At 39.9% G+C, this 24201-nt stretch overlaps 1 protein-coding gene across 1 annotated transcript in view; it reads left to right on the top strand.

The window, feature by feature from the left end:
* Positions 1-466: 466 nt before the first annotated feature.
* UPK1B (uroplakin 1B) overlaps positions 467-24201 on the top strand; it is a 41329-nt gene continuing 17594 nt past the window's right edge. The window contains exons 1-4 of the mRNA XM_036745688.1: positions 467-517; positions 14291-14387; positions 19966-20166; positions 23337-23411. Coding sequence (XP_036601583.1) covers positions 14319-14387; positions 19966-20166; positions 23337-23411 — 345 coding nt within the window. The 5' untranslated portion in view covers positions 467-517; positions 14291-14318. The remainder of the gene's footprint in view (positions 518-14290; positions 14388-19965; positions 20167-23336; positions 23412-24201) is intronic.

Genomic DNA, 24201 nt, shown 5'->3' with positions numbered 1-24201 from the left:
CCCAAGGTCATACAGCTAGTAAGTGTCCAAGGCTAAATTTGAACTCAGAAAAATGAGTCTTCCTGACTCCAGGGCCAGCACTCTATCCACTGTACCACCTTGCTGCCCCATGCAGTCAGCCTAGGTTACAGCAAAAATGCACCTTTCAGTGTTCTAAAACTACTGTAGGAATAGACAAAAAGCAGAATAACCATGATTTACCTAAGTAAACTTGTTTTGGAAAGCAGTCCAGAGGAAGGAGAGGAGAAATGTGCCAATGTGGAAGCACTTTGGACTGTCAGAATAACAGCATTCCATTGCAATCAAAAATTTATTGGCTAAAAGTTTTCTTTTGCTTTCATCCTCATTTGAAACAAGTTCAAGCAGAAACAGGTTCAGCCCATGTGAGATGCAACCTACCAATCACAACCCACTATTCCTCTGTGCCTGAGGACTTTAAAGAATCGCTGCAGGCTAGATAAAGCCCACAGGTGAACAAGCTCATAGAGGAGCAAGAAAAGGACAAGAGGCGGTCTTGGTGAGTAGGGGGCTAAATTCACTATGAAATGATTATTTTCCAGTGAAAAGCTAGAAGGAGAGAATTCTTCTTTCATGAACAGTTTCTTAGTGGTGCTAAGTTAATGGATTAAAGGATTTACAAGGGTATTATTCTGTGTGGTTAAGGATAGACTTATCTCCCATTAGCCTGAACTGAGAATTTGCTTTTTAAAAGATGTTTATTTTTAAAATCACCATCATCACCGTGGTACATGTGAAAGTAGCTGTCTTCCTCCAGGGCCGTTATTCAACTCTCTTGATTTTAGGGTCCAACTCTTTCAAGAGAAATTCTGATATCCTAGTGTGTTCAAAGATTTGCTTAAACGAAATATGGGTCTCAGTTTTACCTTGACCTCGTTTTCTCACTTATGAAAAAAAGAATTTTAATTTTACAAAATGAAATAATTTGTCTCAAATGTATTCTCTGTAAAATAGTGCTGGCGAGCAAGTCAAATTTATCAATTGGGTATGTGACTTATTTTTTCCTTACAGAACTTACTTTCACTCTTTACCAATTTGTTGATTTTCCATGATCCCTAATAGATCCCATGCATATTTTCAGCATCTTTAGGATGACAAAAATTTTTTTTGAGTCTCTCTCTTTCTGATAATCCTTAATTACCTTCTTTAAAATGAAAAGTGGTTTTTGTCTTGAACTGCCAAGGGGTACAGATATTCAGATACATCATAGATCATGGAATATGATATTCAATTCATATGAGAGAATATTTGTTGAATGAAACTTTCTGGAGATAAATGGATGAATTTTAAATATTTGTCATGTTGCTAACTCGTAAGAATAGATTTGTAAATAAATACAAATAAAAAATCCCAGCCAACAAATTATTTTTTCCTAATTCACATAGGCATACTCCTTAGAATTAAACAGTTTTGGAAATGAAATAGATCATAGAGGCTATTTCATTTTTTAAAAAAGATCAGCTTTCTATTCTGCTTGTCCAGCTTCCATTCATAAGTCCCCTTGACAAATGGCCACTTTTTGAGAGTAAATAGACTGAACCAACCCTGATGTAATCCTAGGAGCTCTAGAATCTCACCTAGTTCAAAGCTATCTATGGAGTTCCTATCAACCCCAATAACACTGTTTCTCATCATGAAATAAATATAGAGCAGAGATAACTAGCACAGTACCTGGCACGTGGTAGTCACTAAATAAGTACTAGTTATTGTTAGTGCCGGGTAGGCTAGCGATGATCCCAATGGTACTCTGTAGCCAAACTGCTGTCCCACCCCCTTAGGTGATTCCCATTTGTAAGTACCTCACTGGGATGTGAGGAACTAACCCCATTGCTTGGAAGAATAGCAGCTCAAATGAGTGAATGGGTGAATTCTAAAACACATCTTGGTTTAGGGTTTACACTTCACAGCTATACAAACATCTAAACATCACTATTTCTTGAGTATCAAGCCTGAAAGGGGAAGAATAACATAGTATAGATGATTCTTTCTTTCCCACCCTTTTCTTTTTGGGTTTGCCTCTCTGACCTGAACTAGAAACTGAAGGTGTGGTTTGTGTGTTCTCTGGCACAACAGAACTAGGTGAGGAAAAAGAGTAATGAACCAGAAAAATGATCTCATGCTAGGTGGGTGAGTCTCACATATTTCTTCTACTCCTCAAATTAGATTGTTTAGTGAGTAATTCTTTGAGATTCATTCAACGCACCTAGAAAAGTCAACACCTTGGGCTTGGATAAGTTTTTAAGAGATAGATTGAATACAATAATAGAAAAGGTTGAGAAATATAGCTTGGAGTACTCATTGTGGATTGAAGATTTAAGAATGAATTCCTTGTGTATTGACCAGGTTGGGCAACTTGTAATGATACCAGACTGGGAGGAAAAATGTTTCAAAGTGACAGAAAAGAGACTTCCCAGGCCAGGACTATCCATGCAACCTATTCTCTGTAAAATCTGTTCTGAAGTGAGCTACTCTCTAGAAATTCAGGACATTTTTCCAGAGGAAATTAGTTTTGGCTTGGGAGCTTGCTATCCTATTTCACAATCACTTGTCCATAGTTTTTCCTCCTTTCAGCCTCTTTTATAAGTTGAATTAGGTTATAGGATTATCAAGTTATTTATACCTGATTCATAATGTTATCCTGAAGTAACTCATAACTACTATGAAAGATCTGGCCAATTCGTATTTATTATGTTTTGATATGTACTTTGTTTCCAAAGAGATCCCTCCCTTCCCCAGTCATCCCTTGTAATAGAGAATTAAGAAAGAGAAAAAAGTAGTTCAGCAAAATTAGCCGACATATCAACAAAGTCTAACAGTATATGCAATGTTCCACACCAATAGTCCCCCGCCTCTGTATAAAAGGCAGAAAGATACATTTCTCTTCTCTTTTTGAGGGGCCAGACTTGGTCGTTATAATGTCATCAGGTTTTGTTGTGATAGCTGTTGCTGCTCTTTCCAATTACATTATTGTGATTATTGTATATATATATATATATATATATATATATATATATATATATATATATATATGTATATATATATACACATATATATCTCTCTATATATATGCATGTATGTACATATACGTATATAGTTTCCCCTGTGCTGCTTATTCCTCTTTTCATCATTTCATATGTCTTCCCAATGTTTCTCTGTATTCTTCATATCCAATTTCATTTTACTAGGTTCAGTACACTCTTACTAGCCTACCAATATTTTTTGAATCCATACTGTCAGTCAGTGTGACAACTCTCTTTGGGTTATCTGCAGATTTGATAACACGCTATGCTTTTATTCCAATTAATTGAAACAAATGTTAAATAGCACAAAGCTAAACACAAATCGCTGCACACTCCACTGGAGACCACTTTCTAAGTTGGTATAGAACCATTAATGACTGACTCTCTGACTATGTTTTGAATCTGACCATTCAACCAATTCTGAAGTCAACTGATAATATTATCATTTAGTCCACATTTTACTATCTTGCCCAATGCTTTGCTAAAATCTAGGTAAACATTTGTCAGTATGCTGTAGAAGAGTTGTCCTTTACATTCTCTCCATCTCCAATATTTTACCATTCTAAGTAAAATATAGTGTTGCAGATAGTAGGTGCTCAGTAAATATTTTTAATGAAAAAAAAATTAGGTGAACTGTATCAACTACATTTTCCTGGTCTGTCAAAAATGAAATAGGTTGGCACAACCTGTTCGCGATGAAGCCATAATCTTCATAATCACGGTGGTCACCACTTCGTCTTTTGAATGTTTTGTCTCTAACAATATGTTCTAGAATTTTAAAAGTAATCAAAGTCAAGCTCACTGGCCTATAGTTTGCTGATTCCCCTTTCTTCTCTTTTTGAAAAATCAGGACATGTGCCCTTTTTTAATCCTTCAGTATCTTTCCAGTTTCCTATTATCTTTTTCTTTCATTCGTTCTTTCTCTTTATTTTCCTTCCTTCCTCTCTGTCTGTCTCTCATTTCCTTTTGTCAAGACTGGGTCTCCCTGTCTCTTCTATGTTGGAAATGGAGTGGGCATTTACAGGCCTGATCCCATTGGCATGGAAGCTTTGAGAAACTCTGCTTCCAACCTGCCTGCCCCACTAGGAAACCTGGTGGTCCTCTGTTCCCAGAGGTTCACTGTATTGTGGCTGGACTTAGTGTAGAGACTCTATTTGCTTTATCCGTACTGCAGCCTAGAACTCTGGAGCTCAAGTAATCACCTCATTAGCCTCAGCCTTCTAGATAGCAGGAATTATAAGCCCACACAGCACTGTGTCTGGCTTCCATCACCTTTCAAAGGTCATTGTCATTTCTGACAATGTCTCAGCAATCACATCTGCCAAATCTTTTAGCAGGCAAGCTGTAATTGATTTGAACCCATCAAGGGCAGCTTGGGTTTACCTCACTATTGCTTTACTTATCTTGGGCATTAATCCCAATTAGCCATTTTTGTTTTGTTCTTTCTGGTTCTGGTCCAAAGGTTACTTTCCTTAGCAGAAAAAAACAGGAAGCAAATTAAAATTTGAGCATCATTGCCTTTCCCCTGAACTCCTTTAAGTCCCAGCTAAAATCCCATCTTTTACAGGAAGCCTTTCCCAATCCCTCTTAATTGCCTTCCCTCTCTTAATTATTTCTGATTATCCTGTATATGGCTTACTTGTACTGTTTGCTTGTTGTCTCCGCCATTCACTTGTGAGCTTCTTGAGGGCAAGGACTGTCTTTTGCCTCTTTTTGTATCCCCAGAACTTAGCACAGTGCCTGGCACATAGCAAGCATTTAACAAATGCCTATTGACTGACTGAGTCCCTGTCATTGATTATCATCACCACATCCACTTCTAGCAGCAGGCCTATCCACTCCCCCGCCCCCCACTTTTTTTAAACAGGCTAGGAAACTGGAGGCCAAGGAGGTAGAGGGACCACCTGCAAATCACAGTAAGTAGCAGATAAAATTTGGATCCTTCCCATAAAATTCATTCACAATGAGGTAAAGGACTGATAAGGTTACCCTCTCCTGGGGACATTTGCATTTTAATAGAAGCAAGTGGCAAAGAAATTGATTCTTTTGGTAATTTGTCACTATCAGTAAGCTGGGTAAATAAAGCATTTTGCTGCTAAGGGGATAAGAATCCTCTCCAAGGGATAGGGACACTTGTCCGGAGTTTGGGAGTTCATTTCTTTTAGTTGTAACAGGAGTGGTATGGAGAACTCCCAGGGAGCTGGACATACTAAGGGACATGAGCTTTGCTGGGATGACACTGGGGACTCCTGATTAGGTTCTAGTGACTATGGCTGTCCCAAAGATGTTTGTTAATGGAGAGTCAAACGGATGAACTCTTGTCAGGAGGAGATGTCCCTTCTGTGAGCAGTAAAATAAAATAATCACCGCTAATCTCATCTCCATGATGCTAACTCAAGTCTTGCCTGACACCATCTCCCTCAGCCTCCAAAACCTCTGACTGGAGGGCTGGAGGGTAGAGTACCAAATTCCTCCCAATGCCTTCTTTTATTGAGGGCTGAAAGTTGACTTTTAAAAGGGCTCACTCCACCCTGCATCTACTGCCCTGCCTGATTTTTTTCGACTCCATGGAACAAGAGACCTCTGTGTTGGGTACCACTGGTGTTTCTCCCCACCTTTATCCCCTACTTTACTACTTGGGGTTTGTTGTTCTTCAATTGTATCTAACTCTTTGTGACCCTATTTGGGGTTTTCTTGGCAGTAGTTTGCCATTTCCTTCTCCAGTTCATTTTACAGATGAGGAAACTGAGGTAAATAGGGTTAAGTGACTTGCCCAGGGTCACACAGCTTGTAAGAGTCTGAGACCAAATTTGAACTCAGGTCTACCTGACTCCAATTTCAACACTCTATCCACTGTGCCACCTAGCTGCCCCCAAGGATTTTCCTGGTATCTAAGTAAAACTTTCTAATCTTGAACAAAGACTGTCTACTCTAATCTCCTTCTTATGGATAGTTGTATCAGTATAAAGGCTGTTCATTATGTATTGTGCTCAGTCACCAATTAGACTGAATTTCTTCAGACTCCTTGGGTTGCTGACATCTGGGCTTAGGGATTTATTTCTAGTTAATTGACATTGTTTTTCCCTGACCTGTGATTTCAGTGGTTAGGGAACTCCCAGGAGTTCCAGCTAAGGAACTTTCTTAATCAATGAAGATTAGCAGCTTCCCTGCAATGTTCTCTGAGGTGCAGAAAAGTTAAGTGTCCCCCAGGCAGGATGTGATTGAGATGGGACTCCAGCCACATCTTCCTGACTCCAAGGACAGCTCTCTATCCACAATGGCACGTTGACTCTCGGTTGATTAACTCTAGAAATGTATACCTTTGCCATTTTTAAATCTTTATTACTTATAACGGCATGCTTCAAAAGACACTTTGGGGATGGTGTCTTCCTTAAATTCTTTTCCAGGAAAGACCTAGACACATACTTCATTTAAATAATGTTATCTCCTTTCAAATCTAGCAAGCATTTATTAAGCAAAAACTGCAAGGCAGTGTGCTAGGTACCATCCAGACCTTTCTGCCCTCATTTACTGGGGGAGGGCAGGGGAGGGAGATGCACATAGATAAATTAATGAGAGATAGAGTGGTCATGGGATCCTCTAGCTGGGCTCATTTTTTCAAGGCATTTAAAGGGCTCTTAGCTCTTTGGAGGGTCTCACTAGAAAAGGGTTGCCTCGGGATGCAATTCCCAGGCTGACACCTGCCAGGAAGGAGGAGGCAGGAATAAGACAGAGGTGGTTCTTTCACTTTTCACTCCTTAAAAGAATAAGCATTCCCTGGAGCGAAGGGATGTAGTTCCCATCACTACTTCTAAACTTGAAGTGAAGATTTGAAAGGTGTGCAGGCGTGAACTCTGTGCTGGCACTGAAATGCAGGACAGTAAGTTTTTAGGAATGTGGCTGGAATGCTACTGAGCGGGCCCTCCCATAAAGCAGTGCTGCTTTGTACCTGCCTCTGGCCCCACCCGGAGCCCGACTGGAGCTATGTAGGGAAGGTTGGCTTTTTGGTTTTTTCCATCCTCCTTAAAGATGGGATCAGAAACCTAGGGAAATCATAACCGAGGATCTCTTCTCCATCTCACATTCCCTCAACCTCCAAAGTAACTGGGAAGTCACAGGACAGGAGCCAGAGGTGCTCAGTCTTGTCCAGCAGTCTAAGGGCATAAGACTACCAAAAGCTCTGTCCTTACAGCCCCATGGTTAAGGAGGCATGTGCAGAGCAGCCATGACATTTCCCAAACCTGGACTGCCTGCAAACACCCCTCTCTATTGTCCTTGGGTCCAGAGTCCCCATTTGAATATGCAGCTATTTAGGGGATACATTTTAGTCCCCTGAAAACCAGCCAAATCTAGATTCTAGTCAAAATCCCATGAAGAAGCTATGAAAGATTTACTATCATATGCCTTTTAAAATGTTACAAATTATTATTAGGGGTGGGAAGGGGAGGGAACAGACCTGTTATTTCATTGGCGAAGGGAATCCCAGGTGAGGAAACTCCCTTCCCTACCACAGATGGGCCTCTCCCCTGCAATTTAGTCTTACAGAGTAGCCTGAAGCACTAAGAGATTAAATTACTTATTCAAGGTGACACTGGCAGTATGTGTCTGAGGTAGGACTCCCTTGAACCACAGTCCTCCTGATTCCAAGGTCAGCACTGTCTTCATTATTCCATGGGACTTCTCTTAGTTATCACTAGAAGGAATTTTGTAGAGCGGATAAAACACTAAGCTGAAAATCAGGGTGATTTGGGTCTAAAGCCTGGGTTCAAGAACTGCTTTTCCTTCCCTGCCCCCACCCCTAGGCAATGGGGTTAAGTGACTTACCCAAGCTCAGGAAGCTATTAAGTGTCTGAGATCAAGTTTGAACTCAGGTCCTCCTGGCTCTAGGGCCTGCGCTCTATCCACCGTGCCACCATACTACTTCTATGTCTTTGGGCAAATCATTGAACATCTATCTCTAGGTACTAGTTCCTCATCTCTACAATGAAGGAGTGGAATAAAAGGGTCCCTTCCAACTCCAAGTCTATGTCCTATGAACCCACCTGTGATATTTACTAGCTGTGTGACATGGTCAACAGACACTTGACCTGAGTCTTGGTTCTCCTATCTATATAATGTGAATAATGATGATATTGGTAGTACCTTTTTTATGGATTTGTCATGAAGCTCAATTGAGATAATGTATATAAAGCAATTTGCAAACTTTAAAGTTTATTTAAATGTTAGTCGCCATCATCATCTCCTTCTTCTTTTTCTTCTTTTCAAGGCTATGAAAATAAGGGGTAGAGGAAGAAAGTAGATACTGTGTTTGTATCTCTTAGCTTTCATTGAGTGCTTCAGTCTAGTTTTATCTGAACACATGCAATGTTATCTGTTCTTACTACCCAAAAGAGTAAGAATGCAAGGGAACTATCTTTATTTTTTCTGATGTCTGTTAAATTTTTAAAAATTCATTCATCCTTTAAACTTATTGTACTGAGACTAATACTTTGGGGCAGCTAGGTGGCATAGTAGAGCACCGGCCCTGGAGTCAGGAGGACCTGAGTTCAAATCCAGCCTCAGACACTTGACACACTTACTACCTGTGTGACCTTGGGCAAGTCACTTAACTCCAATTGTCTTGCCTTCCCCCCTCCAAAAAAAGAAAGACTAATACTTTGTTTTGTTCAAAAAGATAGCAGTGAATTAAATGGTTTCTAATTAAATGGTTATCAAAGCAGGAGTTTTCAATGGTAGACGAACCAAAAGGGGACTGGGAATGCATAGTAAAGAAAGAGAGGACCTGGCCACTAGGACTCAAATGCATCTGCGATCTCGTCATTGACGTAGGTGTACCCTCCAGTGGGGCAGATCTCATGGCCCCCCATGCTGTGGGGCTCTCATCTATATCCTCTGTCCCCTTAGCTTTTTCTTCCCGTCCACCCAATTTTTTTCTTTATTGCTCGTTATTTTGCCACTTGCCTTTCTACTGTGTGTTGTTTTGTCCTACTCTCATTGTACACTCTTAGAAAACAGGGTCTGCCTTCTCTCTGTTCTGTCATGAATTACTACCCATGAAAACAAATTTGATGCCTTAAGGGCAGATACTCAATAAATCATGACGGATTTGTTCCCTCCAAGTGAAATATGACCTTTACTCCCTACATGTCTACTATAGTAATCCCTCCCCCTCTTAGATGGTAATCCCGCTGGTCAAGAAGAATGTTTTAAAGATGATGATAATGAACTTAACAATGAGACAAGTCCTGCTAGATGAGTCAGGTACTCCCTGTGTAATTGGTGCATTAACTCCTTCAGCTCCTGGGTGCTTTTAAGCACAAGGTGATACAATATTAATGTTATTTCAGAAACCTCTAAAGGACTGAACAAATGCATCTCCTTCCTTTCTTTGCAGAGGTAAAGAACTATGAGTGTGAAGTATTGCATATTCTAGCAAACAGTTGATATGTTGGTTGATTTTCCTAAACTGTTTTTACCTTTTTTATTCTTTGTTACAAAAGATGGCTTCCTAGAAAGGGGAACAGGGAGGAATAGATTAGAAAATAAAGGTGGTGTAAAAATAAAAGATATCAATAAAAAGATGTAGTACCTCTAGTACCCTGAGATAATTAGTGTATTTCTGTACATGCCAAGAATACATTTAAAAAAGCCATTTAACAAAGACCCAGAAACTGCTATGTAAAGAAAACTTGTAAAGGTAGCAATTTTTTTTTGTTGTTCTCAGTCATGTCCAACTCTTCCTGACCCTGTCTGGGGTTTTTCCAACAGTGGTTTGCCTTTCCTTCTCCAGCTCATTTTATAGATGAGGAAACTGAGGCAAACAGAGTTAAATGACTTGCCCAGGGTCACACAGCTAGTATATTTCTGAGGACAGATTTGAGCTCAGAAAGATGAGTCTTCCTGACTCCAGGCATGGCACTCTATCCACTGTACCACCTAGAAATCACTTAGGGGTAGTTAAAGACTAGAAACTACTGAAGAGAGTTTTGAAAGTTGTTAGATGAGATAGCAACAATAATTCTGAAGTCTGAAATTGAAGGAAAGCGTAACAAAACCAAGTGGGCCGGGTTTCTTTTCATCAATTCATCAATTTCATCAATTTCACCCAGATTGATGTATTTCCTAAGTTATAATAATTGACATTTTTATTCTTCTTTAAGCTTAACAAAGCACTTTACATATAATGTACATTGTTTGGTTTGATCCTCACGATAGCTCAAAGTAATACTTCAGATATTATTCCCACTTTTTAAGGGGAATAACTGAGAATCAGACTTGCCCTTGGTAATGTAACTCAAATATGCCAGGGGCAGAATTTGAACCCAGGTCTGGCCTCATTCCAGGCTCTGAGCTCTGCTTCATTGGGCTGCCTTTCAACATGCCTTATGTTTTACTATTTTTGTGCCTCTGTTTATATTATTCGTTTCATCTGAAATGCTTTCCCTAGTCCCGTCTCCACCTATCAAAATCTTATGCATCTTTTAAGGCTCGATTTAAATACAATACTTAGAATCATAGATTTGAAGCTGGAGGGGAGGGGAGGGGAAGACCGAAGACCCTGGTATCAAGAAGGCCATCCAGTCCAAACCCTTTATTTTACAGATAAAGGAAACAGGTCCTAGAGGGATTAAGTGACCAGGTCACATAATTAATAAGTGGTAGTTGTGAGATTTGAACCTGGGTCTCCTGACTCCAAATCCAGAGCACTTTCCCACCATATCATGGAACAGCTAGTCAGTCAGCTCCAAATGCCTTGTCTGCTCTCTGAACTCCTATAGCACTTTTACTGCTAGGTCACTGGATTATCTGTATAAATGTCTTATCTTCTCTAAGAGATCTTAAACTCCTGGAGGACAGAGATTGTCTCTTAGACATCTTTGCATCCCCTACAAACCCATACCATAGTACTTTGCATGTAATTGAGTGAGCAAACAATTGTTAAATATTTGAATAAATGAATGCTCTCACAGAAAAATACTGGAAAACACAGGTGCTTTTCTTCTCTTGCTGTTTCAAGGGTAAGCATTGACTAAACTTGTGTTACCACTTTCCTGGAGGAGTGTCTGTTGGGCAGAAATTAGAGCAGGGATCACAAGTTTAATAGCCTGCAATCCCCTTCAGACACAAAATCTACTCAAAAGCCCATCTCTGAGGGCAAAGGATCTTTTTTGTACTCCATTGGCAGTCTGATGAAACCTATAGACCACCTTCTCAGAATAAAGTTTTTAAATTCTCTAAAGTGACTAATGTTCTCTTAGTTGCTAAATCAATGGTCTTTTCTCAGTCTTCATTCTCTTTGACCTCTCTGCAGCCGTGGACAATGTTGATCATTCTCTCCATCTTAATACTCTTTTTTCTAGGTTTTTAGGACATTCCTCTCTCCTGGTTCTTGCCCTACCTGTCTGGCTTCTCCTTCTCTGTCTCCTTTGTTGGACCCTCTTCCAGATCATACCCTTTAATAGCAGGTGTACCTCAGGACTCTGTCCTGGGTCTTCTCTTAACCACTTCACTTGGTAATCTCATCAGCTCCCATAGATTTTATTACCATCTCTAAGCTAATGATTCTCAAATCTAACTCTCCCACCCCAAACTTTCTGCTGACCTTTAATCTTGCATCTCCAAATGCCTATCAGACATTTGGAACTGGATGTCCAGTAGACATCTTAGACTCATTAAGTCCAAAATGGAACTCATTATCTTTTCCTTTAAATCCCACTCCCAACCTCTTCCCTATTACTGTAGAGGGCAGCACCACCCTCCTACTTCCTCAGGATCAAAACCTAGTTAGTATTCATCCTGGACTCCACTATTTTCTGCCCCCATATCCAAGCTGTTTCCAAGGCCTGTCAATTTCCCTTTTACAGCATTTCTTGAATACATCCCCTTCTCTCTTCTGACACTGCCCCTGCCCTAGTAAGGCCCTCATCACCTCACACCCAGACTATGACCTACTGGTGGATCTGCCTGCCTCAAGTCTCTCCCCAGTACAATCCATCTTCCATTCAGCCACGAAAGTGATCTTCTTAGAGCAAAGACTCAATCATGTCACTTCCCTACTTGATAAATTCTAATAATTTGGCCCCCAGGATCAAATACAGAATGCTCTGTTTGTCCTTCATAATCTAACCCCCTCCTATCTTTCCAGTCTTCTTACATCTTATTCCCCAACACATACTCCTCTCGTTGATCCAGTGACCTTGGCCTCCTAGCTATTCCAGGAACAACAGACTCCATCTCTGGACACTTTCTCCATCTCTCCCCCATGCCTGGAACACTTCCCTCATCCACTCTGTCTACTGACCTCCCTGGCTTCCTTGAAGTCCCAACTAAAACCCCTCCTTGTATAGGAAGCCTTCCCTAACCCCTCTTAATTCTAGTGATTTCCCTCTGTTAATTATTCCCTATTTATCCTGTATATAGCTTACTTTGTATATATTTGTTTGCCTGTTGTCTCCTCCATTATATTGTAAGCTCCCTGAGGTCAAGGACTATCTTTTGCCTCTTTTTGCATCCCCAGCACTTAGCACAGTGCTAGGTACATAGTAGGCACTTAATAAAATTTTAATGATTATTACATTGTAATAGAGTTAGCAAAATGTCCAAGTTCATAGACCACTGGTCCAGGAAGTTATCTAGAATGACCAAAGATGAAAAAGGCAATCCCTGAGCATTATAATATAAATCAGACAGTAGCTTCTGGAAGTCCCCTGTATCAGGCCTGGAAATGTTCCAAAGATCTCTACCCTCTCTGAAGAGATTAAGTCCATTGCTAGTAGAAGAACTCAGGTTAGACTATTTTGCTGTTGCCTTTATCAACATGTCATTTGCTAGCTTACATTCAAGACTTTGGAGAAAGTTGATGCTGCGTCATCTGTGATTTAAGGTATAGATGGCAGAATGAACCAGTACTTCTTGAAATTTAGTCAGAAGGATCATAATAGAGAGAAAGGGAGGCTGACTACTTACTCTGGGCTTCATGGGGGTATTTGTATGGGAGTAGGGTCACCCTGGCTTCGACTCAACTATGAGAGTTCAGGAATTTCATTCTCAGTTCAAAGGGTAAAGAGATTATAGGGGACTGAATTGGGTTCGTCAAAGTCCTGAGATTAATTGATAAGTTGGGTTTGTTCAGCGATGTCCAATTCTTCATGATCCCATCTGGAATTTTCTTGGCAAAGATACTGTAGTAGTTTGCCATTTCCTTCTCCAGCTCATTTTATAGATGAGGAAACTGAGGCAAACAGGGTTAAGTGACTTGCCCTGAGTCATACAGCTAGTATCTGAGACTGCATTTGAAATCAGGTCTCCCTAACTTCAGCCTAGCACTCTATCCACTGTGCTACCTAGCCTGCCCCATAACTTGGGGTACCAATTTATTAATTTATACTAAGAAGCATAAGTGCAAAATAAATTAGAATATTCATGTTGATTGGTTCATACATTCCCTTCCCAGTAGCAAATTAAATCAATATTAGCAAAGTGGCTTAGTGAGAAGAATCAGACCAGACAGAGTTGGATAATGTCACAGACAATGTCTCAGGATAAGTTACATCTGCATTTGTACAGTTCCCTCAATTTTATGGTAATTCTTATTAGCTCCAGTTCAAGGGGGACATTCTCTGAGCTTGTCCTCAAATTCTGGGGATTTACCCTATATGGATCAGCTAGCTACTTGTGCTCTGAAACAAGTGGCACAGATCAAAATCTTATTTTTTTTTATAATGAGCATATAAGTTGAATTTGAGCTATCTACATTTAAATTCAGTCAGTACAAGGGCAACCTTTGCCAAAAGTTTGCAAGAATTCAAATTATAGTCCTTTATACATCATAATAATTAAAATAGCTAATAATTTATTAATATAACACATATAATTCAAACATAAATATAAGCATATGAAATATTAATTCCATATTAATGTAATTTATTAATAATTTATAGTATTGTAAGGTTTATATAGCACTTTACAAATATCTCATTTTATCCTCACAACAACCCTGGGAAGTAAATGCTACTAATTCTCCCATTTTATAAATGAAAAAACTGAGGACAACAGTGGTTAAATGACTTTCCCAGGGTCATATACCTAATGAGTGTCTGAGGCCAAATTTGAACTCGTCTTCCTAACTCTAGATGCAGTGATCAATCCACTATGCCATTTAAATAATATATGCTAGGAGAATGTTGCAATTTTTAAAGCAATCATAGTTATATCTGTCACCTGCTATAATCAAGCTGTATTTTCTTCAACAGAGTCTTCAGCTTGTAAGACATACTAAGGATGGCCAAAGGTGACTCCTCTGTGCGCTGCTTCCAAGGCCTGTTGATTTTTGGAAATGTGGTTATTGGAGTAAGTAATAAGAATTTTTCAGGAACTTAAAAGCATCTGAGTGAACAAAATCAATACTGCTAGGACAGGAAGGAAAGTCATCAATCGGGGAAAAAAATCTTTGCATCAATTATCTCTGAGACATATTTGATATCCAAGATATGTAAGGAATTAATACTAATATGTAAGACCAATAATTATTCCCCCACAGATAAGTAGTCAAAATACATTAACAATTCTCAAAGAAATTGCAAACTATTAACAACCATATGAAGGATTGCTCCAAAGCATTAAAAATAAAAGAGATTCAAGTCAAAATAACTGAGGTTTCACTTTACAGCCAGCAAATTGGCAAAAATGCCAGAAGCTGGAAATAGTCAATGTTGATGGTACCTGTGGGAAGACAGGCACGCTGTTAGTAGAACTCTGAATTTGTCCAAACATTCTTAAAGAAACTTGGACATATAATAATATTATATAATTGTAATATAATATATAATGTAATATAATATAATAATAATGCTTTTTTAAAAAGTAACTAAAATGTTTATACCCTGTACCTAGAAACCTCATTGTTAGTCATGTTATTTTCTACACACACGTGTATGTGTATATATACATACATATATACACAATATACATATATACCTATAGACATGTGCATATGTGTATGTATATGTGTATATATGTGTGTATGTATATATATGTGTGTGTGTGTATGTAAATGCATATATACATACACACACTTCAAGAAAGAAAGGTCCCATATATACCAAAATATTTATAATAGCCCTTTTTTGGGGGGGAAGTGGAGGCTGGTAGCAAAGAATAGGAAACAAAGTAAGTGGTCATTCACTTGGAAATAACTATATAAACTGTAGCACATAAATGTAGTGGGTTATTACTGTCCTGTAAATATAAAGAATTTGTTGAAACATGGAAAGACTTAAATGAACTGATACATAGTGAAGTAAGCAAACCGGGAAAGCAATATACATAATAATGACAATAAAATAAATAGAAAGGAAAAAAGCTAATTTAAATGCTGTGGCATTATAATAACCAAGCTTGGCCTAAAGGAACTGAGAAAATGCAAATGTACTTGTCTTCACTGAAGAGGGTGAGGATTATGGATGTGGAATATTGCATGTATTCAGGCTGGGCAGATGTATTGGTTGGGTTCCCCCCCCCTTTTTCTTTTTAAATCTTTGTTCAAAGAGAAAGTACAGAATCAATAGCTTGGAAAAGGAAGGACAATAATTGACTGAAGAAAACAATTCCTTAAGAAATACAATTGGCCAAATGGAAAAAAAAAATCCACTGAAGAAAACAACTCTTTAAAAAGTAGAATTGGCCAAATGGAAAAGGAGACACAAAAGCTAACTGAAGAAAATAATTCCTTAAAAATTAGAATCGGGCAAATGAAAGCTAATGACTCTATGAGACATCAAGAATCAGTCAAACAAAATTTAAACAATGAAAAAATAGAAGAAATGTGAAATACCTCATTGGAAAAACAACTGACCTGGAAAATAGATCCAGGAGAGATAATTTAAGAATTATTGGACTACCTGACAGCCATGATCAAAAAAAGAGACTGGACAGCATCTTTCAAAAAATTATCAAGAAAGACTGCCCTGATAGCCTAGAACCAGATGGTTAAATAGTCATTGAAAGAATCCGCCCATCACCTCCTGAAAGAGATCCCAAAATCAAAGACAAAGTACATTATCTATAGAAAGTGGTATGCTGGAGTTGGCTCATACTCGTAAGAGGTGATTGTTAAATTTTCAATGTGAGCATTTATACTTGGGAAAGCAGCAAATGCTACAAATTAGGGCTTGATTTATTGCTTTATTGATTGTCCAGATTTAAGAATGTGGTAGAGAAAATGTTAATAATGCAGCTCAAACTTGAAAATATGTTGGGCCAGCTTTTTTTTTTTGAGAGCTGGTTGTTAAACATTTATAAGCACATAGCCATATATTCAAAATGAACATGATGTGAAAACAAAAGGCATCAATTTAAAAAAAACTTTCCTCCCCTCAAGTATTATACAGGAAGTTTTGCTCCTCAAAAGAGCAACAGACAAATCACTTAGACAGACCCAAGGTTGAATCCCAAGTTCAAAGCGAAATAATGGTGTAATTAGCTTTCTTTCATCTTATCTTCATTTTAAAGCCTTATTTAACTGTGTGAGCTAGGATCTCAGTTAAGGAATAATCTTGCATGAATCACTATAATACATTGAAAGCTTGTGGTTGGAAAAGGGTGAGTAATCTTTTCTCTCCCCTCCCTAAAGTAGTGACCCATCCCAGCAAGGGGTGAAGAAATGCCAAGGAGGCTGCAAACAGCTTTCACTGCCAAACCCTAAAGCCTCTTTCTATGAGTCTCCTCTTACTCTGCCCTGCTGCTAATGAGCCTGCCCCAGACACCTGAGTGAACTGGAATATTCCACCTAATTGTCTGAGATGGTTGACGACGAACTCTCCCTGATTCAACTCCAAATTAATACTCTCTCTTTCCGGAAATATCATTTAATTGCTTATTTGTGTATGAGAGAGAAAGGCAGCGTGTGTAGGAAGACCTAGATTTGGATCATACCTCAGACCCTAGCTGGGTGAGCCTGGCAAGTCATTTAACTTCTCTGGGCCCCCAATTTTCTCATCTGTAAAGTGGAAGGGCTGACTTCTGTGAACATTAATTATTGATATTGTATTTTATAATTGATTTCACTCTCATTGATTCTGTTCTGTAACCTTATTCTGTATTCTGTGTAACAAACCTAAGACTTTTCTTTGTCTCTGAGTGAAGCTCATGAATTCAGAAGTTCAGTCTTCCTCTCTCACCGTTAGATGCCAAAGGGTACTCTCTCTATTGATCACTTTTAGTAAAAGAAAAGCTCTGAGCTAAATTTAGAAGTCAATACTCTCATAAAACTCTCTAATTCTAAGGGAACTCATCCTTGCATCACCTACAAATCACTTTGTGACAAGGAAGCTTGTTATCCCTCGTAATTTCATCTCTGGAGACTCCATGACATTTATATGCTACCCCTGAGAGCATACAAGCTGACCTGGCCTGATCTTAGCCCTTCATTGTCCAATTAAAGGTGGTCTTATCTCAGACCCAGGCACCAGTGAGTCTGCTATTCCCGGTCCATTACCAATAGCCTTGGGATGCAGCTGGGTCTCATAAATCCATAAGGCATTTCTCTAAGACAGAGGGGGGTCTTAGTCCTACTCCCATGTGTGTGGGTAAGCCCCTTCCCTTAATGTAACCAAGCCTGATCCCTCACCCCCATGTTGTTGCCAACCCTATAACTGATGGTATGATTTTCTCACCTACACTGTTCTGTTCTTTGTTCTATGCTTTTAGAAAGGAGTTGCGTCTTTGGTTCTTTGTCTTTGGCTAAACAGAGGCAAGCCATTAGACCTGCTTTATTAACAGGTAGTATCTGCTAATAAGCCATCATATAGCTCAGAGGAAACGTGCCTCAGTCTACCTTTTGTTGAATTTTACTTGCCATACCTCTATGGTCCCTTCCAATTCTAAATCTATGTGTTTGTCTCAGGTTGGGCCAGCAATTTGAGGACTTAGGGGGAAAATTCACAAAAGAAGCCAATAATAATAAACAATTAACAAAGAATAGGCCCTTTGTAAAAGTGGATGAGAAACGTTCCAAAGCTTCAGATAAAATACCCAGGCGCAGAGGCACTTGGGGCAAGGGCAATCAAAGATACAGCTGGATAGGTAATAGAAACCTCTGGCATGTTTGTCCTCATGGCACAGCAAGGGGAGGGGAGAGTTAGCAGTGGTCTTACAACAAGCTGCCCACGGACTTGGCACAGCAAGCTTCCTCCAGGTTCTCATCCTAGTCGATTTATTAGATACTTGATTCTTTCATCTTCTTTATACCAGAGCAGCTCACCAATACATGTGAGGGCCCTTGGGTTCATAGGGAAGGGGCAAATTTCTGTTCAACAGCACTTGATTGGTTCCAAAGCAATAGAATGCCGGTCTTGGAATCTGAAAGAATTGAGTTCAAATCCAACTTCAGACACTTATTAGCTGTGTGACCCTAGGCAAGTTACTTACTTAACCTCTGTTTGCCTCAGTTTCCTCAACTGTAAAATAGAGGTAATAACAACACCCTCCTCTGAGGGTTGTTATGAGGGTCAATTGAGATAATATTTGTAAAGTACTTCATACAGTGCCTGGGGGTGGCTAGGTGGCACAGTGAATACAGCCAAGCCTGGAGGCAAGAAGACTCATTTTCCTGAGTTCAAATCTGGCCTCAGACACTCACTAGCCGTGAGACCCTGGGCAAGTCACTTAACCCTGTTTGCCTCAGTTTCCTCATCTTAAAATGAGCTGGAGAAGGATATAGCAAAACGCTCCAATATCCCTACCAAGAAAACCTCAAATAGGGTCAGGAAGAGTCGGATGTGACTGAACAACAAAACAGTGCCTGGCGTATAATAGATGCTATATAAATACTAGCTACTGTTGTCGTTATTTTGAATCCTTAAGGCAGGGAGAGGCTAGGTGTAATAAATATACAAACTGACATAGTAAAGGGAGCAGAATCAGGACAACTGTTTGTTCAATAACAACATTGCAAAAATTAATAAATTTGAAAGACTTAAGAACTTTAATCAACACAATGACCAACCATGGTTCCAATAATGATGACATCTATGGAGTAGCCTGAATTGGCATCTTTGTTAACATCTGCCTCTTCTGCTTGTCCGTCTTGACAGGGGAAGTTTAGTAAAAGGGTGGGGAACGGAAGTTTCTAGATAAGGGTGGGGCAAGGGTAGGCAAGAGGAGTAGGAGTATGCATATCTTAGAACCAAGGCGGCTTGTCAAAAAAGAGCTTTATGATACATGTGATAGAATATTACTGTGTTGTAAGAAATTATGAAGGGAATGGTTTTAGAGAAACCTGGGAAGACTTGTATGAACTGAGGTAGAGTGAAGAGAGTAGAAACAGGATAAGTATTTATTCAATAACAATTCTAAAAATGAACAAATTTGAAAGATTTAACAACTCTGGTCAACACAATGACCAACCATGATTCCAGAGAACCAATGATGAAGGATGTTACCTCCTAACAGAGAAGCGATGGACTCCATATGCAGAATAAGATACAGACCTTACTCCCCTCCACAGACTCTGGGATCCACCAATACTGTCCTCTTTTATGTTCCTTGGACACCCAACCCTCCATCTCCCTATTCTGCCTTTTTCACTGGCTGTTCCTCATTCCTGAAATATTCTCCTTCCTTGTCACAGTCTTCTGGCTTCCTTGGCTTCCTTCAAGTCTTAGCTAAAACCCCACCTTCTATAAAAAGCCTTTCCTAGTTCCCCTTAATGCTGGTGCCTTCTCTTTGAGACAATCTCCACTTTATTCTTATTATATATGTCATTTATACGTAGCTGTTTGTTTGCTGTCTCTTCCACTGGGCTGTGAGTTTCTTGAAGGTAAGAGCTGTTTTTGCCTTTCTTTGTAGCCTCGGGGCTTAGTGCAGTGCCTGGCACTGCAGCCCTTACTGCATACCTGTTGACTTGACTTGTTGACTTTCAACCCCTCAGATGTGTGGCATTGCACTGACAGCAGAATGCATCTTCTTTGTATCGGACCAACACAGCCTTTACCCTTTACTAGAAGCTACTGATAATGATGACATCTATGGAGCAGCCTGGATTGGCATCTTTGTTGGCTTCTGCCTCTTCTGCTTGTCTGTTCTTGGCATCGTGGGCATCATGAAGTCTAGTAGAAAAATACTTCTGGCGGTAAGCTCTATACTATCTAAATTGTGTGTGTGTGTGTGTGTGTGTGTGTGTGTGTGCGCGCGCGCGTGTGCGTGTGCGCGTGTGTCTGTTTTCACTGAGTACAACCGAGCCCTCAGAGAAGAGCTGACGGGACAAGTGTAATCAGAACAGTTTTGCAGTAAAGTACGCTTACATAGATGAGGTGTTGCATTTGACCACAGACAAAGTCCTTTCAGGACACAAAGGGGATATGTCTAGGGAAAAGACACTATCCTAACATTCTTCAGAGCTTCCTGATATGGTCAGAGTGACGGTTCTTCTCTGCTTTTCCTGGCTGAAGAGTTAGCAGACTAAGGGCAGATAAACCTCTATTCCAAGAAAATTTCAATTCCTTTACATATAGAAGAGTTTGTCTCTCCCCCTCCCCCAAATATTTGTCTTTTCCCCCTTAGAGGTTATACATCCTAAACTTCCCACAATTAGAGATTCATTCCTATGAAACTTAGGATTTATTTAAAAATAACCTAGGGTTATTCTAAAAACTTGGTAATATATAGATGCCATTGGGAGAAAGTAACTAATTCATTAGGGTGGCTAGGTGGTTCAGTGGATAGAGTGTCAGGCCTAGAGTCAGGAGGACCTGAGTTCAAATCTGGCCTCAGACACTTACTAACTATGTGACCCTGGACAAGTTACTTAACCCAGTTTGTCTCAGTTTCCTCATCTGTAAAATGAGCTGGAGAAGGAAATGGCAAACCACTCCAGTATCTTTGCCAAGAAAACCCCAACTGGGGTCACAAAGAGTCTGAAACAACTGAACAACAACACATTAAGACACTGATACTTATGAAAATTACTGTGCCACTTGCCTTTCCTTTTGCCTGAAAGGCACTATGAGTCCACTTGAGAGTTGGGAGAGGAGAGTACACTGGAGAAGAGGAGGGATAGATAGGGTTAGAAGAGAGGCACCATACAAGACAAACTTCATTTGTTGACACAATTTTGCCCAGGGACAGACCTGCCTAGCCCAAAGGGGAGATTTGAATTGTCATTCTTCCCTTGCATTCAGAATTATACAAGAAAAATGTGGCCCTTCCCCATTGCTCCCACCTACATTCACTTCTCATAGGTGGCCAAAGGTGGCCACCATTCCCTAGCTACCGTTATCCTACTGGGTTAGTCAGAGAATTCAGCAAGAGAATCTGTAACTGCTTTGAACCAGCCATCTTTTCAGGACCCCCACCTACGTTCATACAAATGTAGTGGGTCCCTGGGAATAGCTCAGTACAGCACAGAAGTACTGGCTCTTGAGTCAGAGGATTTGAGTTAAACCCCACTATGGAGCCTTACTACCTAAGTCACCTTGGGCAAGTCACTTCAATTTCCCATCTGTGAAATGGAAACAGAGTTGGGATATAGACTGGATGACCTCTGAGGTATTTTCTGGTTCTAGACGTATGATCCAATTCTGAGAGTTGTCCTACCAACACATGTAGAGACAGATAATGACAAAGGCTGCTATCTACCTCCTGACAGAGAAGTGATGGACTCAGGGTGTGTGTGTGTGTGTGTGTGTGTGTGTGTGTGTGTGTGTGTGTGTGTGTGTGTATGTGTGATACACACACATATGGATATGGCCAAAGCATAGGTTTTGCTTGACCATACATATTTATTATTTTTTATTTCGATTTTATTTTCAATTCCAAATTCCTTCCCTCCCCTTTCCCCTCTCCCTTCATTGAGAAAGCAAGAAAAACATTGCCATTACCAATATGTATAGTCATATAAAACAAATTCCCTTATTATTGATGTCCAAAAAAATCACGAATATTTATTATAAAGGCTTTCTTTGTTTTTCTTTTTTCAATGAAGGGAAGATGAGGGAGGGATAAATACAGATTTTTGTTTATTGAAAACTTTTAAATTTAATTTTAAAAGAAAAAAGCTTTCTCCCAAACCCCTTCTCCCTTCTTCTACCCTCCAAAATATGTGTACACACACACACACACACACACACACACACACACACACACAAAATACAAACCTGTCCATTATAGGCTCATAGAAAAGCATCTGTAAGACTGATCAAAGTAAGTAAACAAAAAGCCCTAATAAAGAAGAAATAAACCTGACTTTTATGGCAATTCTGATGAGGTTTGAAGGAGGTTTGAGAGGTCCAGGGACCCCTTGAGGACCAGAGTACTAGATAGGGTAGTCTGGAATGAATTCACAGACTCAAGCATTCTTTAAGTCAAGGTGGCAAAGATTTATTGTTACACTTTTCATTAGGGCTAAATTTATGGTTTTGTTGATTTCTAGGCTTAGGAAGGTGATGAAGAAAACGTTAATCATTCTGACTAAGCTTAAAAGTATGTTGTGGTTACACTTTTATTCAGAGAGCCAGTTGTTAAACATTTACCAGCAACCTATGGCTCCTTTCTCTCTGATTGTAGCAGAAATACTAGCTAAATTCGATGCTAGCTCTCTATTGTTCAGACTTTTCAGGGATTCAGAGAGGGGTTTCCCCCAAATTATTCTGGATTAGTGCAGCTTTATTGTGCTATAAAATTCCTTCTTGAACCCTATACTGTGTTACACTTGGGGATTAAGACCCATGCCATGCCTTTGGTTTCTCTTCAAGTCTACAAAGCCTCTGCCTCCTCCTATGTAAACAAAACAGGGAGTCAGTCAAGGAGCTTCCTAACAGCTACTACAGTGGGTTAGCCCCTTGCCTCTTTTTCCAGGCAATGGGAAAGTGTCAGGAACCAAGCTAGAAAACTGCTTAGCAGTGTGGTGCAGTGGAACGAACTCTGCATATGGCATCGGAAGACATGAGTTTAAATCTTGACCCATCAGCTAGCTATCTGTGTGGCCTTGGGCTAGTCCCTTAGTCCCTCTGGGCCACAGATTCCTCATTTGTAAAATGAAGGGGTTGTGTTCCATCTTCTCTAAGGTGCCTTCCAGCTCTAAATCTGTGATCTGTAAAATGAGAGGTTTAGATTAAATGAGCTCTAAACACCTAATGCAAAAAGAAGAATCAATTCCAGTCCATTAGAGCCTAGCAAAAAGCCTCATATATGATGTATTCAATAAGTATTTTAATGAATATACACATTTTTAAAGAAAATCAGTTCTAGAGAGATAAGTCTTTGGGTGACACATAACTTTTATACTTTGCATCTTTTTTTCAGTATTTTATTCTGATGTTTATAGTATATGCCTTTGAAATGGCATCCAGTATCACAGCCGCTGTGCAGCGAGATTTTGTAAGTATGGTCTCCAGTGGGGGAGTCTGGGAGGATCCTTTCTAAGGATCATTCTGATACAATCTGAGTTTGACACACCATTTCCCTTCCCTCTGAGCCATAGGAAGGGGGCAAACAGGGATTGTCTCCAGGATGCTGACATTCAAGAAGCACACTTTCTCCCCAAGGCAATCCCTCAGCCCATTGTTCCTGGGTCTCATGGTCCTCTAACATCTTTGTGCCACAGACCCCCTGCATCCATAGTAGAGTTACCCCTACTCCCTTTGGCCAGCACCCAGCTGCTATCTCCAAGTATCCCATCAACACTGCATACCTCTCCCACATGACAGTGCCCCTTACTTGCCCAACTCTACTTGCTTCTGTCCCCTTGTTGAAGATTAAGGGGTTAAAGATCATTATCTGTACCTAGGGGGACTTTCTGGGGCATGGGCCCTGCCCCCTCACCTAGCATGTTTATATTCAATTGGGATGGATTATCTGTTACCACCCCTACCACTCCCTGAGTTCACAACTCAACTCAGTTTGCCCCTGGTAACATGTTTGCTAGTTATGGCTCTATTTTCTCTTCTGCCTTCCTCCCTCTCCTTCCCCAGCCTAAACAAATTTAAAATTACTCTCTGTTTCAGCCTAATTGTGGCACTCCCATACTAGTCCTGTCATCCAGAAATAGACTCACAGCCAATCTCCATCTGAACTTACTGAATACAATCTTGCTCCCAGTGATGATAGAGAACCTCTTAGCTTAAATGTACTTTGGTGCTTCTAAGGTCCCAGCCTGGGAACTGTCAGG

This window comes from Trichosurus vulpecula, chromosome 2 (assembly GCF_011100635.1).
Source record: "Trichosurus vulpecula isolate mTriVul1 chromosome 2, mTriVul1.pri, whole genome shotgun sequence".
Taxonomy (NCBI): domain Eukaryota; kingdom Metazoa; phylum Chordata; class Mammalia; order Diprotodontia; family Phalangeridae; genus Trichosurus; species Trichosurus vulpecula.
Note: the sequence above shows the minus strand (reverse complement) of the source record. Positions and strands in the feature narration are given on the sequence as shown.